Raw genomic sequence first — 18,390 nt, 5'->3', positions numbered from 1 at the left:
CGACGAGGAGCAGCACCACACAATGTGCAAGATTTGCTACAAGGTGATATCTGCGCCACTTGGCAACACAACAAATCTATTCAACCATCTGAAACTAAAGCACAAAGTCACTCACGACGAATTAATAAAGAAACAAAAAGACAACGCCACAACCCCCACGACATCAACGCAGAGACAGACATCGATCTCAGCCACACTGTATAATGCGACTCCTTATCCGTCAAATTCGGATAGGCACAAGAAAATAACAGCTGCCATTGGATACTTTTTAGCTAAAGATATGCACCCTATCAGTACAGTCGAGGGCGAGGGTTTCAAGAAGCTAATCCATACTTTGGACAAACGGTAAAACATCGCCCATGGACTGAGGGAAGCTCTGGCGGAATGGGGATTAAACGAGGGAAAGCTAGTCTGCATCACCACGGACAATGCCGCTAACATAAAGCTGGCGGCTGAGGTCAATGGATGGTTGAGGCTCCAATGTTTCGGGCACAGACTCCACCTGGCCATAGGTGAGTAGCAATTATTCTTATGTGAAAAATGCCATGAGGGTTAGATTAGTGATGATACTCAGCTCAGTGAACCAGATAATGCCGGGTTTACACCGGGCGCTGAAGTGCCGCGCCGCGCAGCGCCATGCTCAAGCGCGCAGCCGCCTGGCTGTTCACACCGGACCCGCATTTCTCCGCGCCGGTCAGCCTGCGATTCTCCGCTTGTTGTTGTATGTAACCCGTTCAATGTAGGGGTTCGGGGGTAAATGATGATGGTCCTCATAGCCATCCCCCACCCCTCTCTTTCTCTCTCTGTCTGTCTGCTTGTGTGCTTGTAGTGGGGGGGCAGATGGGGACATTTAATAATGAGAGGAAAATCGGGGAAATTTCAAAGTTCTCAGTTACAAAGTGTTTTTTGGAGAGAAATACTGAATAAATGCATCATGTTTTCAACTCAAAAGTAATCGTTTGAATAATCGTGATTTCAATATTGTCCAAAATAATCGTGATTAGGATTTTTTCCATAATCGAGCAGCCCTACCATAAGGTCTGCGTTTTGATCCCAGATCCCAAGATACTGAACACCAAATTGCCCATTTTCATAGAAAAAGTGCTGCACATAGATGCACTGTATGAATTTGTGAAGTATGGGTGAATGTCAATAAAGCGCTTTGAGTAGTCATCAAGACTACCTTTACAAATGTAAAACAGACAATCCTCTCAGTCTCACCTCTCTGAAACCTACACTCTTTGCTTTTAAGCTATTAGTCACTCCATGTGTTGGTTCAGATTACGCAGGGCAGTGGTCTGGGGTTGTGATTGAATGATTGCAGTTGTGTCTCTGGAAACATGAATGAAATATTTGATATTTGGGCGGTGACGTGATCCAACACTGGTTGCTACAGGTGTAATGTGCAATATTTGCGATCTTTAAATACAAGAATACTTTTGTGCTATCAATTTCATGTGTTAGTGTTATTTGTGAAAAGAACGATACATTATCTTACATTAGTAACGTAATGAGAGCTCAACAGGCTGCGCTTGTTGCTGTGGCAGCATATGGGGTTGGGCAGGGAGAAGTGTTACGATTCCAGAAGACAGAACTGTGGACGTTTAGACCGTGATTTCGGTTTGACAAGTGTTACAGCCCTATTAAAAGGTCCAGTGTGTAAGATTTAGGTGAAAGGAATCTATGGACAGAAATTTTATATAAAATAATCCCAGTGATGTTTGCACGAGTGTGTTTCATCTAAACCAGTGGTTCTCAAAGTGGGGGGACACTCTCCAGGGGGGGCTTGATGTCACAGACGGAGAAAAAAAAAGAAGAAAAAAACGACCGCCGACCTGTCACTGGTTAGTGAAAGCTCCCTCAGTGGCGAAATGCAAAGGGCTGGACTGACACAAACAAATCAAATACTGTTTCGTTTCCTGATCCACCAATCAAAAGAGGAGTGTTATCATTTGAAACGCGAGTTGCACGTACGCTTCCGAGTATAAAAGTAACCGCAGGCATGGTCAGCGCTCACCCTCACTGAGACGACAACCCTGCAGAGTTGTGCGATTGCTCTTGTTTCCTCTATCATTCAGATATTCATTGCTTTATAAACAGTCTTTTTAAAGACTCACTCCTTCCTTAGTAATACCTTCCTGCACTTGCAGTAGGCCTATTCGTAGCCTAATCTAAGGAGTAATTTGCTCCACAGTCTTTTTAGAAAGCTCCTAGCCCCAAGAGCTAGCCTTCTAGCTAGCTAACTTCTTCCAACTGCAGCTAGCCCTTTTCTCCTTAACACCTACCTTTACATCTTCAATCATCCACCGTGTTTGCAACAAATAAAACACCATCACTTGAATACTATTCTGTGCTGTCCCTGTCTACATGTGTACTGTTCGTTTTGTTAGGAACCATTGCCTAGCACAGCCTTATTCATTATTCGTGTGCAAGTCGCTCACAGCCACATACAAACACACTCACAAGACCACGACGTTGCAATTAGAACTTTATTAACTTCACACACTGTATCAGCAAACAAACAACTATGGACAAGTTTCTGATTCGTAAAAGTCAGGCAACCGATGCGCCAGTTGCGAAGAAGCCAAAGCTTCGCAAATATGACGAGAGCTATTTGCAGTTTGGTTTCACCATCACTGGCACGACTGAGCAACGTCCTCAGTGTGTTTTGTGTGCCGAGGTGCTGGCAAATGACAGCATGAAAGCCATGCAAATTAAAAGGCACCTCGACACCAAACACCCTGACTTGAAAGAGAAGCCTGTGGACTTCTTTAAAACGTGAATGGCCTCCAGCAACAACAAACCACCATCTCCAAGCATAGCACTGTCTCCAAGCAGTGTCTGGAGGCATCGTATGTAGTTGCTCATAGAATTGCTAAGCTTGGCAAACCCCATACAATTGCCGAAACACTGATTTTGCCGGCCGCGCAAGACATCATGTGTCACGCCGAATATCAGAAATGTCTAGTGATATCAAAGAGCAACTAATACACTACATTCAAATCAGTCCTTAATATGCACTGCAGCTGGACGAATCCACTGACATCGCTGGACAGGCCCAGCTTCTCACTTACGTCAGGTATGTGCGGAAAAAGGAAATTGAGGAGGACATCCTGTTTTGCCGGCCTCTTCAGACCCGTACAACAGGGGAGGCAATCTTTAATGTCCTTGACTCGTTCATCCAAGACAGTGGTTTTGGCTGGGGAAAGTGTATTGGCCTCTGCACAGATGGAGCGCGGTCGATGACAGGGCGTGAGCGTGGCCTCGTAGCTCGCGTCCAGCAAGTTGCTCCACTTGTGCAATGGACACACTGCATGGTCCATCGCGAGGCACTTGCTGCCAAGAAAATGCCACCGCTCTTCGAGTCAGTGCTTCACCAGGCCATGAAAATAATTAACCATATTAAAGCTCGTCCACTTAACTCCCGTTTGTTTGGGGTCCTCTGCCAGGAGATGGGGTCAGGGCACGAACAGCTGTTGCTGCACACTGAAGTTCGCTGGCTCTCCAGGGGGCGGGTGTTACAACGGCTGTATGAGCTGCGAGAGGAGGTAAAGTTGTTTTTGACTGAAAGTCAAACAGATCTGGCGAAGCACCTGGATGATGCCATGTGGCTTGCCTCTCTCTCCTATTTTTGACCGGCTGAATGGCCTTAACCTGTCTTTGCAAGGCGGCGAATCTAACGTTCTGCTCCTCGCTGATAGAGTGAATGCCTTCACGCAAAAAATTGCTCTCTGGCATGGTCGCATCAGTTCTGGAAACTGCGACATGTTTCCCAGCCTTGCAGACTTCATTGCCGATGCACGTGGCACTGATTTCTCCTCTCTCCTCCAATCAGCTGCTGATCACCTTTCAGCGCTGAAGAATCAGTTTGGGTCCTATTTCAAAGAGGACTTCCGTTCATTCGCCTGGGTTCGGGATCCATTTCTCTGCTCAGCAGACGAGCTGTCAATAGACATGCAAGAGCAGCTTATTGAGCTGAAGAGTGACAGTAGACTAAAGCATCTGTTTACCACCTCCCCTCTTTCGTCATTCTGGGTAGCAATGATGCCGAAATACCCTCAGCTTTGCGACATAGCCTTAAAAATGATCCTCCTCTTCGCGTCGACTTATTTGTGCGAGGCAGGCTTTTCAAGACTGACTGCGCTCAAAACTAAATATCGCAACCGCGCACAGATCGAAGATGACCTGAGGATATGTTTGTCAAACATTGCCCCAAGACTTGAGGACCTTTGCAAGGCAAAGCAGGCTCATGTCTCACATTGACAGACCTGCAAGATTTTTTTTGAAAGATCACAAGAGGCCCATAATAATAACATATAACAGTATCCTAATGATAGCTTGCAAAAGTTTGAGAACCCCTGATCTAAACTATACAAACTATACAAATTATTGTTTTATTTACCCTAAAATGGGATTTTTATATTAAAATAATTTATATTTACATCAGGGGGGGTCCTCTCTATGGAGGCCGCCATGTTTCTTGTAGTAGCCCAGACTGGACAAACTAAACACCCTTTGAGTTTTTATGAAAACTGAAGGTTACCACAGGTTCTCTTTCATGTTTGGAAGGGGAGGATGAGGTGAGGGGTATTCAGCTGCAACATGCAACCTCAGCACTTTATGTCACTAAATTCTACACACAGCAACTTTAAGGGGTTTGATGGGTTCTGTTTGTGACTGTGAATGAGTACCTGGAGCTGCTGCTTGACACGTTGGCGGTCCCAGGATGAGGCGTTCTTTCGTATCACACTGAGGATGGGGTGCCAGTCCTCGGAAATATCTGAGCCTTCAGTGACTGAAGCTAGGACCTTGACTTTCCGGCCACTGCCGCTGTGACTTGGAACACCTCTGACATACAAGGACTGCTTCCCCGCATCACTGAGGGAGTTCAGATACACACTACACAAAGACAAAGACTGCATCACAGAAACTTACTTAAGACAAGTATTACTTGTGTGACGGCTAATATGCAAACGTGAACTTTGTAGTCTGTCTGTGTGTGTTTTACATAAGCTGGATCTTTTAAACAGTATTATTATTTATAATCAAATGTGATTATGTGTTGGATTGCCATTACTAACTGATTTTAAAATGCTATTGGTGACGTTCCAGGCTAATGGAGGCCCTGCTCCTAACTATGTTCAGAAAATGTTTAATATTTGTCAAATATATATATATATTAAAGTAAAGTTGTATGTAAGCTGCATATACACACAAACTATATACAAATTTACAAAATACATGTATTAATACAATGTTTATCGAAAATATATCCAAATTTAAGATTACAAAGTACAAAAGAGAAAATATGAGGCATTTATGTTAATTTCCCTTCTGCTTATCTGATTTACTTATGCAGACATTTTGCAGGAAAGGCAGTTATATACTCAGATCTACATTTAATCGCTACGTCATGACAATTATCCATCCATCCATCCATACGGGAGGAAGCTGTAGTACCCAGAAAAAAAACATGAAGACAGGGAGAACATGCACACTCTGTCCAGAAAGACCTGGCAGAATTAAAGGATGTATACATATTCAGCGATGTGTGTTGACAGATCATTCTACCGCTACCAGGCTGTGAAGTGACCAAAATATGAAAATGCACGTATTCTGGAGTAAATGGAAATGGTTTTGGCAATGGCTCAACATCGCCCCCTAAAATGCATCAATTGTGTCTGGTTTAACCAATCTTCGCGAATTCGTACACACTTGTATATAGACAGACGTAAAAAATATGGGAAAAATAGATATAGTCTATTGACCTAAAATTAGACACCAGACTGTTCTAATATAAACAAAGGTCTAATATAAGCTAAAAACTAGAACTAAACTAACCTAGGTAAAGATACAAACTGGAAAAGAGTGAGCTCCACTCATCTTTTGACACTTCTCTATTGCCTTAATGTATATGTATTTAGTGAAGTGACCAAATATGCACCAGCAGTACATAGTTTTTGGACTACGTATTTAGTTTTTTGCACTACATATCAAGGACTCCACCTCTAGACATTGAGACTCAGCTACAACTGCCTTTAGTTAAGTTGGGACAATTCATTTATATATTGTTAATGCAATGAAAATAGTATTTATTTTTCTTTCAATGCTTGTCATGTCCCAAAATTGTCCTCTGCGGGAACAAAGCATTGCGTTATCAGATAGATGAAGAGAACAGTGTTATGTATTATGTGTATGAAAAGGGCATTTCATTATACTTATTAGGATTCATAATGTGAACTTACTTCCTCTTGTTCAACAACTTTCAAAATGTGGTGACATTGACATTAAGAGCAAGAGACCATGAGTTTGTCTGAACGAAATTACATGAATACTATACAGCTGTGGATAGAGTGAAGGCTGCTCACTGTAAAAGTGTGAATGCTGGGGTGTTCCCTGCAGGCATCCGCCAGAGCCAGTGCAGCATTGTCTCCAATGTTGTTATAGGCCACATTTAGCTCCTGGAGCACCTATGCTCCCGGAAGCCTCTCAGCCAGCTCCAGGGCCCCCTGGTCCACCAGCCCAGTATGCATCAGGGACAGGTGTGTCAGGGAATGGTTCTCTGGCAGGGCCTCCAGCAGGGATGCAGGCTCCAGACTCCAGCAGAGGGTTGTCACACAGTCTGAATAAAAACATTGAATAATGAGTAATTTCTGGTCTTCTACTCAGTACAACACTGTACATGCAAGTGATGTCACACCTTTTATTATTAGGTCCCGAGCAGAACAGTGCAAGGACCCAATTGTTTTTGCTCTGAATTTTATTAGGGCCTAACCACTAACAGTTGTGAAGGGCCCTATTGCTTTTTGTTTGATTATTCAGGGAAGTGAGTGTCATCTTAACAAGATGGAGATTAAAATGTATTAAAAGTTGAGTTTTTAAAGGCCGTGGGGTGACGTCAAATTTTGAGGACTCGCCATCAAACATGAGGTGGTTGTATCTCGGACATACATGGTCCAATTGACTCCAACTGGAAAGATTCCCGGCTTGATGACATCTAAACAGAATCATGACACATGCGCCCCCTGGTGGCAAACAGGAACTGCTTTTGCACTTCTGACACTTTGATGTACTCCTCCTCATCCATTGACCGCAACCATGTCAAACTTTGTGAGAAGGGCCTTAAGACATTGATGATGAAGTCTTATCGAAACTGTGAGTTTCTACTAACACCATGTTAGTGTTATGGCGTCAAATGTCAACGAGTCGGCATGATAAACAAAATTGCTGTAACTTCGTATACTTTTTTCAATCTTCCCTCAAACTACATGTGTAACAGTCCCCCACCCCGAAGACATTCATTTGCATTTTTAGAATAGGTGTGGTAAAAAAAGCTCAACAGCGCCCCCTAAAATGCAGCCCCAGCACCATGATTGACCGACATAGGTAGCAATAGTAACATTAAACTCGGAAGTCAGCACCGATTTTAAATTAATAGGCAATTATTTTATGATTTACACTTATTTTGACAAAGTGTACGTCACACAGTCTAACCGTGGCGTGGAGTCGGATTTTGATGACTCGCCAAAAAAGAAGGAATATTATAACTCCTCTGTGCATTGTTCCAATCAGCCCAAAACTCTTGCACAGGATCACAGTCATGACCTGATTAGATACATACAGTGCCTTGCATAAGCTATTCACCCCCTTTGGACTTTTCTACATTTTGTCATGGTATAACCACAGATTAAAATTTATTTCATCGTGAGTTTATGTAATGGACCAACACAAAATAGTGCATCATTTGGAAGTGGGGGGAAATATTTACATGGATTTCACAATTATTACAAATAAAAATCTGAAAAGTGTTGAGTGCATATGTATTCACACCCCCTTTACTGTGAAACCCCTAACAAAGATCTGGTGCAGACCAATTGCTATTCACAAGTCACATTTGCAAGTCACATAATTAGGAAATAGGGTCCACACCTGTCTGCAATTTAATCTCAGTATAATACACCTGTTCTGTGACGGACTCAGAGTTGTTGGTAGATCATTCACTGAACAAACAGCATCATGAAGACCAAGGAGCTCACCAAACAGGTCCAGGGATAAAGTTGTGGAGCAATATGAAGCAGGGTTAGGTTATAAAAAAATATCCAGAGCTTTGAACATCTCTCTGAGCACCATAAAATCCATCATAAGAAAATGGAAAGAATATGGCACAACCGCAAACCTACCAAGAGGAGGCCGTCCACCCAAACTGAAGAGTCGGACAAGGAGAAAATTAATCAGAGAAGCAACCAGGAGGCCCATGGTTACTCTGGAGGAGTTGCAGAGATCCACAGCTGAGGTGGGAGAATCTGTCCACAGGACAACTATTAGTCGTCTACTCCACAAATCTGGCCTTTATGGAAGAGTGGCAAGAAGAAAGCCATTGTTGAAAAGGGATCCATAAAAAATCCCGTTTGGAGTTTGCCAGAAGCCATGTGGGAGACACAGCAAACATGTGGAAGAAGGTGCTCTGGGTCAGATGAGACCAAAATTGAACTTTTTGGCCTCATGCAAAAACGCTATGTTGGGCGAAAACCCAACACTGCCCATCACCCTGAGCACACCATCCCAACAGTGAAATATGGGTGGTGGTAGCATCATGCTGTGGGGATGCTTCTCTTCAGCAGGTACAGGGAAACTGGTCAGGAATAGAGGGAAAGATGGATGGAGCCAAATACAGGGAAATCCTTGAAGAAAATCTGATGCAGTCTGCAAAAGACTTGAGACTGGGGCGGAGGTTCATCTTCCAGCAGGACAATGACCCTAAACATACAGCCAGAGCTACAAAGGAATGGTTTGGATTAAAGAATGTTAATGTCTTAAAATGGCCCAGTCAAAGCCCAGACCTCAATCCAATAGAGAATCTATGGCAAGACTTGAAGATTGCGGTTCACAGACGGTCTCCATCCAATCTGACTGAGCTTCATCTTTTTTGCCAAGAAGAATGGACAAACCTTTCCATCTCTAGATGTGCAAAGCTGGTAGAGACATACCCCAAAAGACTTGCAGCTGTAATTGCAGCGAAAGGGGGTTCTACCAAGTATTGACACAGGGGGGTGAATACTTATGCACCCAACAGATGTCAACTTTTTTGTTCTCATTATTGTTTGTGTCACAATAAAATTTATTTTGCACCTCCAAAGTACTATGCATGTTTTGTTGATCAAACGGGAAAAAGTTTATTTAAGTCTATTTGAATTCCAGTTAGTAACAGTACATAATGGGAAAAAGTCCAAGGGGGGTGAATACTTATGCAAGGCACTGTATGTCAATATTGACTCATGATCACAGCGCCACTTGCTGGCGACAGGAAATGACATGTTTTATACTTTGATGCACTGCTTCTGGCTGCTTTACAATATCAAGCTCAAATTAGCCCAGACCAGTCATACGACCTTCATGGTCCGAATTGTGACTTTTCCTCAAACCGTGTACACATTGAGGTGCTGCGAAAGTTGATCCTTCACCAAAGGAGACAAAGTTATAACTCCACTGTGCATTGTCCAATCAGCACCAAACATCTCACCTATGATCAGAGTCCCAGCATGAACAGCTCCATATTTCAATATTAAATCAGGGTCACCGAATCACTCAGCGTGAAAATGAAGTTGTTCCCGTAGTGCACAAAACGCACGCAACATGGAGCCGTTTCGCCTGGTCCCTGAGTTGGCAAGTGCTCGGGCCCGCACATTGCTGGTCGCAGCCCTAGTTTTATTTATGTTTTATCTATTTAGCATATTATAATAATTTTAAATTCTAAATCAAATGTCAGACTGAATATTAAGAATTAAAAGTTCATTGCTCTTTGAAAGGGTTGACTTGCATAATTATACTATAAAATTATCATCAGTTGTATTTAAATGGTTTCAAAACAATGACTAAATAACAATGATAATATAGTTTCTCACAATAATTTCTGGGACGATATATCATCCAACAAAATTAGTTGTCGTGACAGGCCCCTACCTTAATTATTTTTAATAATGCACCGTTTACAATCTACATCAATCTAGTAGTTTAATAAATCTGTCAGTCTGTCTGTGTGTCGAATGCAAACCTTAACAACCATTCATTACATCGGCTTCACAGTTAAAAATCCAGTAAAAAAGACAGTAAACACTTCAGAGTGGTCGTCCTCCAACCAGAAGATCAGCGGTTCGATTCCAGTCTTCCCCATCTGCATGCCGAAGTGTCCTTGGGCAAGGTACTGAACCCCTAAAATGGCCCCTCATAGATGTTCAGAAAAATGCACTAATTGTAAGTCGCTTTGGATAAAAGCGTCAGCCAAATGAAATGTAATGTAATGTGGAACCAACCCATGCAGAGCCTGCATGATGCCTATGTAACCCGCATTGATGTAGCCCACATTAAAAAGAGTAATAAAGTAAATAAATGTGAAATAAATATAAATATGGAAAAAATAGATAGTCTATTGACCTAAAATTAGACACCAGAAGACTGTTCTAATATAAACAAAGGTCTAATATACGCTAAAAACTAGAACTAAACTAACCTAGGTAAAGATACAAACTGAAAAAAAGGAAAAGAGTGAGCTCCACTCATTGTTTTCACCCCACTCCATTAGAGCCTTGAACTGGTCCAGTAGCGTGAATTGTGCTAAACATTTGAGACAAGTGCTACATAAATTTGGCGAGCCAGCCAGGAGTGGCCAAAGCATATTAACTAATAACACAAGACCACTGTTACGACCCTGAGGTCGTGTGAAATGTTCTATACATCGGTGTATGTGCTTTTATCGACTGTGCCTGTCTCTCCCTCTCTGCTGTGATGCTTGTGTGTGATGTGTTGCAGGTGTGTCTGGCTCAATGACTGACTGAGTGGATGATTGACTGTGAGTGTGTAGGTTTGTTTCCAGGGAGCTGATTGGTTCCAGCCTCCAAGCTGCAGGATAAGAGGACGGCTTCCCCCAGCTCCTGCGGTCTCTCCTCTTGCCACTGCCAGCCAGACTGCCACAAAAAGCACAGTCCAGCGACTGATGTGAACAATAACTACACGAACAAACCAAGACCCTGGTACTGTTTCAGGTGCGATGAAGATGAAGCCTCAGTGTGAAGCTGAACCCAACCCTACACTAGTAGCTGCAAAGAGACAGTTGCTGAAAGAAAGACAACTAGAGTGGGAATGGAAAAATGGTTCCTCCACATCCAGTCAGTTAAATTAACATCAGTCACTATTGAGGGACAAATAGGGGCAGAAACACAAGAAAAGTGTCCCAAAGGAAATGGCATGCAACATCAGCACGCTCACACTCAAGACAACAGACAGCAACTCAACCAAAGGGGCTCATTGGACAAGTGACAGCAATACCAAATTCAATCTACAAACAAATCCCGTCACGTTTACCTATTGAGTCCCTGAACGAGCTGCTTAAAGTGGAGGCTGATAACGGCCAAGATGTCCCCCACTAAGGGTATGTTAAAGTAGATATCACATTCCCCAAGAGTTCCCTTGGCATAGATGTTGAACTCCCCACTTTGGCCTTGACTCTAGACATCCTGTATGAACAGTACTCAGAGGCTGCACCTCAGGATCACCAATCGTTGCCATATGGGTACAAGGTTGGCCTAAACAACCTTGAAATGAGACAGACAGAAAGTTGACTCCAGCCTAGGAGTTGTGAGACTGTTTAGCCATGATCCTGAGACTGTCAGTCCTGGTGAAACCAGAGTTATAGAAGGATTGATCAGTTGCAGAGCGCCAGATGCTGGAAAGTGGGTCACAGCAGAGACTTCAAAAGCCTCTTCTCTACCAGGTGGCATAATGGTTACAAATGGCCTAGCAAGTCTCCCATCCAAATCACCCAGCCACATACCAGTGATCCTCGATCAGTGATCCTCGATCAGTGGTATGTGGCTGGCTGGGTGATCAGATCATGACATCACCATCTCCCCAAAGACTGTGATAGCTGAAGTGAACGCTATTGAAAGAGTTCAGCTAATCGCAGACTCTCCCACTAAACCTGACCAAATGCCAAAGAATAACTTAAACTTTGGAGACTCCAATACCTAATGAGTGGAAAGAACGGATAACACAAAAGCTGAACAAGATGCCAGACGTGTTCGCACAGAGCGATCTCGACTTTGGGCGCACTAACATCACATAAAGCTCAGTGAAAAAACACCATTCAAACACAGAGCGAGACCCATACATCCACAAGACATCGAGGCGGTGCGTAGACATCTCCAAGAACTCCTCGACGCAGAAATCATCCGTGAATGGTCACATCTGGCTCTGCGAAGTCCAAAGACCTAAGGAGCGTTTGGCCGATCTCATAGTTTTCTCTCCAACTTTGGAGGAACATGAGGACAGGCTACTGAATGTCCTCAACAGATTGTGGGAGTACAACCTGAAGTTGTCTGCTAACAAATGCAGATTCTTTCAGACCTCTGTCAAGTATCAAGGGCACGTTGTGTCAGAAAAACGCATCGAAACAGACCCTGACAAGATAGCTGCCCTTAAAACTTGGCCAAAACCAAACAACCTGAAGGAGCTCAGAACCTTCTTGGGATTCTGCAGTTATTACCACCGGTAAGTCAAAGACTACTCCAAGAGTGTGAAACCTCTCAACGCCCTCACTGCTGGATACCCGCCCCTGCTCGACAACTGCCCCCATCCTTGAGTTTGCAGACCCCAAGTTGTCCTACATCTTGTATACAGATGCGAGCACAATCGGGTTAGGTGCTGCTCTGTACCAGGAGCAGCAAGGACAGAAACGTGTCATTGCTTATGCAAGCCGTGGCCTCTCACAGTATGAAGCCAGATACCCAGCACACAAATTGGAATTCCTTGCCCTTAAATGGGTAGTGACAGATAAATGCCAGGACTATTTGTATGGAAGTTCATTCCTTGCCATTACTGACAGTAACCCATTGACCTACATACTCACCTCTGCAAAGCTCGATGCTACAAGCTAGAGATGGCTAGCTGCTTTGTCAACATTCAACTTTCAGCTCCAGTACAGAGCAGGAAAGCTAAACCAAGATGCAGACAGCCTTTCCAGACCTCCACACCCTGGATTGACTGATGACTTCAAATCACAAAAGGAGATGGAAAGGATAAAGCAGTTTGCACAGAAACATATGTCTGAGCCCGAACACTCCAACCTGATGGCTGAGAGCACAGTCAAAGCCATTTGTGAAAGCACTTTGTCCATCCGTTGATGATGAACCTGCAGAGACACTGCCTGTTTCCACCTTAGTCATGTCTCTCGCCCATCACCCAAACGCCATACCATGCATCATGGCTTCGGTAACTTGCATACATGTCGGACATTTTCCAGCATCTAGATGTACTGAATCAGAGCATGCAGGGGCGCGAGACATACATATAACATGTGCAGGACAAAGTACGGGCTTGTACAAAGAAAATCGCCCTGTGGTCATCCAAACTCAAGGAGGGAGTGACAGAGATGTTCCCACAGCATCACCAAGAGCTTCTGTCATCCGGTGTTGATTCAGGCAAAATTTCACCAGTGATCCAGTCCCACCTGCAGCACCTGCAGGGATATTTCAAAGACTATTTCCCTGACCTGGAGAAGAACTCAAATCAAAACTGGATAAGAGACCTATTTAATCCAGGAATAGGTGAGAGCTGGATCTTATGACCCAGGAGAGACTCATAGACATGGCAAATGAATGGGAGTTGAGGGTGAAATTTCAGGCACTCTCACTCCCACAGTACTGGCTTCATGTCAAAAAAGACTATCATGCACTGGCTGAGAGGGCTCTGAAATCCCTTCTTCCATTTGCCACCACATACCTCTGAGAGTCTGGCTTTTCTATATTAAAAGGTATGGAAAACAAAGCACAGAGCATGTCAGCAAGTGGAGAATGACGTTCGTCTGGCACTGACAAACCTAAAACCTAGGATTAATAAACTGTGTAGGAGCCACCAAGCCCACCCCTCCCACTAGTGAGGGACCAGGTATACACACAGAGACACACATACTGAAATGACTAGGACTGTTACTAACAGAAGAAAGACACTGAATGTAATGAATAAATGACAAAATAGAAAGACTAGAATTTATATATATATATATGTTTACAGTTAATATTACTGTTGAATATTGAGACAGAAATTATAAGGAATCTTTATAAAAGGAAAAAGACAGAATATTAGTTATTGATAGGGAAGGGAAATATATTAAGAAGCTGTAGGTTTGATTTTTGATATATGCCATCATATTGTACACGTAATTTAAAAAAGGTTTGCAACAGGGGGTCCCCGCCAGAGGCTAATACTATATGGGGAAACCCCTGCTCTAGCCAAACATTTTTACACAGATCCTTGGGGCCTAACAAAGTCACTAAACCAATTCTTAGCAACTTCCAAGTGCACAGATTATGAGAGGAGATGCTTGGATGAAGGCAGTTAGAAGCTAGCCATGTCTCCTTGACATCAGCTTAAATAAGTTTTAGTGTTTAGTTTTAAGCTTTTAACTGTAATATAAGGTTTTTTCAAAGTTCAAAACCCTTTTTCTTTCAGAGTATCAAAGATGAATAAAGGTCCCTTATCTCACTTTACGTATCTTTTGTTATGTTGCCCAATAATTGATGAACGCACTGCTGTAATGGGCTCCTTTTTTAATATGGAGAACACCCTGAACATGAAGATAGTCCTCAAGGGTGTTGAAAAGCTGAGCCACCATCAAACATCCTCGATGGAGGCATTCAACAGCCTGATTTTACACTTTGCACCAAAGAATGTAGTTTTATCATCTCCTCTTTGTCGCTGTTTGCCAACAATTCGCCATTGTTGTTTATCAATGTGTTTTGTTAGCTTTAGCTGCTCGGCAGCTAAGCCTGCACCAGCCGGTAACTGATTTCCGCTTATGCTTAATGGGCGCAACACTTCTGATATGCGCTAGAATAAGTTGACCAATCACAAGAGACTGAACTTGGTGGCCAATCAGAGCAGACTGAGCTTTCTAGCAAGGAGGGGCAGGAGCTGAATCTGGCGGAAGAGTCAAATCGGCAGCAGCTGGTGCAGCAGTTGACAGAAAAAAGAAACTAAAGCGTTTTCTGAACATGGAGCCTGTACACCTTTTATTGCACCAAAAAAGGACTGCACTAATCTTCTTAAATCCCATAACCACAAAGTAACTGACAACAGAACAAATCTGGTGTGACACTCTATTCCAGCATGAGGCCCCCTGGTGGGATACTCAGGCCATATTGCATGGGATCCACAAAAGTATGAATCATTTCTCACTGCTTAAAACGGTCAATGTCGTTCTCAAAGAACAGAGCTGTTACTTTGCATAATTAAATGAAATAGTAATTTTCCACAAAAAAAAATAAAAAAGCACAGTAAAGAGATTTCTTTGGACACATTCTAAAAAAACAGAGGATTCCTTTGCACACCTATATTCTAAAAAAGATAAAGACATTAATGAATGTGTACTCTTACTGTAGAGATCTAATAGAGCTCTTCGGATCTCGTAGCAGATCTCTCAGGACGATGCAGGATTCAGGACCCAGGGTGTTAAACTGCAGACTGAGGACAGAGACAGGCAGTCACAACACAGCATTCACGTGCTAGATGACCATGAGTCATCTCACCAATCAAAATGCATTTCAAAACCTATGCAACAGAGAGAATGTGTGAGTGAGAGAGAAAGAGAGTGACAGTGGTCGGGCTAGTTACAGAGTGAATGAAGAGGGTGAGCGGCTTTAGCTGGAACAAAGCAATGATTTAGAGAAACTGACACACAAACACATCCACACAACTTTGCAGGAAGGTGTCATGTAGCCAGATTTGTTGTGAATGCAGTTACAGTGCACACTTCATATGTGAACGTGCCCCAGAGGAGGCAATCAGAGGACGTTTAGACTAAAAACATGGTGTAAATGACCTCATTTCGAGTCAAATATGAATGTCGGGGCTTGCAGACACTTGGATGACACTAGTATGGAGACATGTTGTGTATTTTTTCTGTTGTTTTATTACGTCTGAAGAAGAGGTCGCCTTGGGTGGAACACTGTTTACACCTGAGACTCCTAAAGTGATTTGTGGACGCAAACATTTGGTCAGCACAGCTGAGTTAGGTATATATCCCAGTTCCAAAACGAAAAACTTTAGCGTGCATTAGATTTCTGGGGTTTCATACTACTGGACTACTTGGGTTTAGGCTAAGTATATTATTTAAATAAGCTTCTCTGCTAGAATACTATTGTATCTGCTAGTTTGTACTGTTTTGTCTGACCTTGAATTGTATGAGCTAGGATTTTGTTTCACTCAAGTGTTTGAGAGTGAAAGAGAACCAGTTAGAGTTAAAGTGCTTGACATTTATTCCAATTCTGTCACGGACTAAGTTCTATTTTACTTTCTACCTGTGAGGTAAGTAGACTTTGTCCTCAATCAGTTTTTGGTAAATTAGGAGATTTTGTTAAACTCACTCCTCTCACTGATTAAGGTGACAAGTGTCTCTTGTTGTTGAACTCTGCTGAGTTTCTATTGCTGGGCCATTACCACCTGGAGCCTGATTGACTCATTAGCAGGGGGTGTGGTCAGCACAGCTGTAGCCAATCATCGTTGACTCTGGTGTTAAAAAACAGGATTTGTTTTAAGCGTCAGCGAAGACTTGGAGGATAAAGACAAAGACAGTTTTGTTGGAGTCTTCGGGGGAGGCTAAGTATAACGCTGGTCTCTTTCCTTTTATTTGAATATGTGCATACTTTCCGTCCCTGTTCACATATCTTCTCGTAGATACTATAGGCCTTGCACTCGTTCCCACCATTACCGTAAACTTTCCTCTCTTATCTATTACGCCCGTTCCACACATACCCAACACCTTGTCACAGGGGGCCTCTGGAACTGCCAGTTAGCTACCCGCAAGACGGACTTCATCTCTGTCTTTGCTACCCAGCAATCGCTTGACTTCCTTGCTCTCACTGAGACTTGGATCACACCGGCCAACACATCCACCCCAGCTGCTCTCTCATCTGCCTTCTCTTTCACCCACACATCAAGACCCACTGGTAGGGGTGGTGGTACAGGTTTACTCACCACCCCCAAATGGTGTTTTTCTCTCTACCCGCTGCCACTTTTTACCCCACTGTCTTTTGAATTTCATGCTGTTACAGTTACTTATCCGGTACAATTAACCATTGTTGTTCTCTACCATCCATCAGGTCCTTTGGGAGATTTCTTGGAAGAATTAGACGTCCTCCTATCGAACATCCCAGAAAATGGCCCTCCACTTTTCCACCTGGGTGACTTCAACATCCAGACAGAGAAGTCATCTGACCTATTACTTTTACTGTCTTCCTTTGCTCTCTCACTCAGTCCTTCCCCTCCTACTCACAAAGCTGATAACCACCTTTTTTCACCAGAAACTGCTCTACATCTAACCTCACTGTAACCCCACTTCATGTCTCTGACCACTTCTTTATCTCTTACTCTCTCCCACTCTCTACCACATCAACAGTACCTGTCCGTCGCAACATTTGTTCCCTCTCTCCCTCCTCCTGGCCTCCTGCGTTTTATCAGCCCTCCCTTCATCTGACTCTTTCTCACTCATGCATCCTAACTCTGCCACAGACATTCTCCTTTCTACTTTGTCCTCCTCTCTTGACTCTCTCTGTCCTCTTACGTCACAACAGGTCCGCAAGTTCTCCCCAGCTCCGTGGTTGTCCGACTCGGTGCGCGCCGACAGAGCCACTATGCAAGCTTCAGAAAGCTTGCATACTGTCAACTGGCTGCTTCCGTAACCCACTGAAGGAGGCAAGAGTAAACCCTCTCCGGAAGAAACCCACCCTCAACCTGTCTGAAGTAAACAACTACAGACCCATCTCTCTTCTTCCCTTTCTTTCCAATCCTCTCAAGCGAGCTATCTTTAATCAACCCCCCTCCTATCTTCACCATAACAACCTTCTTGATCCTCACCAGTCTGGTTTCAAGGCAGGCCACTCAACTGAGACTGCCCTCTTTGCTGTCTCTGAGCAACTTCACACTGCTAGAGCAGCCTCTCTCTCCTCTGTCCTTATCCTACTAGACCTTTCTGCTGCATTAGACACAGTGAACTACCAGATCCTTATTTCCTCCCTTCAGGATCTGGGTGTCTCAGGCTCTGCTCTCATCCTACCTCAACGACTGCACTTACCGGGTAACTTGGAGAGGATCTGTGTCCGAACCTTGTCCTCTCACTACTGGGGTCCCTCAAGGTTCCGTCCGGGCTCCCCTCCTCTTCTCTCTGTACACCAACTCTCTCGGCTCGGTCATTCACTCACATGGCTTTTCCTACAACAGCTATGCTGATGACACCCAACTTATCCTCTCTTTTCCCCAATCTGAAACACAGGTAGCAGCACGAATCTCTGCCTGTCTGACTGACATCTCTCAGTGGATGTCTGCTCACCACCTGAAAATCAA

At 43.6% G+C, this 18,390-nt stretch overlaps 1 protein-coding gene across 5 annotated transcripts in view; it reads right to left on the bottom strand.

Moving 5' to 3' along the window:
* nlrx1 (NLR family member X1) overlaps positions 1–18,390 on the bottom strand; it is a 58,602-nt gene that overhangs the window by 4,030 nt on the left and 36,182 nt on the right. For 2 of the 5 annotated variants that reach the window (XM_034603750.1, XM_034603753.1), the window contains exons 9-11: positions 15,427–15,513; positions 6,341–6,622; positions 4,692–4,899 (exon numbers count right to left, since the gene is read on the bottom strand). In XM_034603750.1, coding sequence (XP_034459641.1) covers positions 6,490–6,622; positions 15,427–15,513 — 220 coding nt within the window. In that variant the 3' untranslated portion in view covers positions 4,692–4,899; positions 6,341–6,489. Of the gene's footprint in view, positions 1–4,691; positions 4,917–6,340; positions 6,623–15,426; positions 15,514–18,390 lie in introns of all 5 variants that reach the window. The other 3 variants (XM_034603751.1, XM_034603752.1, XM_034603748.1) reach the window with 3 other exon arrangements.

This window comes from Hippoglossus hippoglossus, chromosome 13, assembly GCF_009819705.1.
Source record: "Hippoglossus hippoglossus isolate fHipHip1 chromosome 13, fHipHip1.pri, whole genome shotgun sequence".
Lineage (NCBI taxonomy): Eukaryota > Metazoa > Chordata > Actinopteri > Pleuronectiformes > Pleuronectidae > Hippoglossus > Hippoglossus hippoglossus.
The sequence above is the reverse complement of the archived record's forward strand: the minus strand, read 5'-3'. Positions and strand labels throughout refer to the sequence as shown.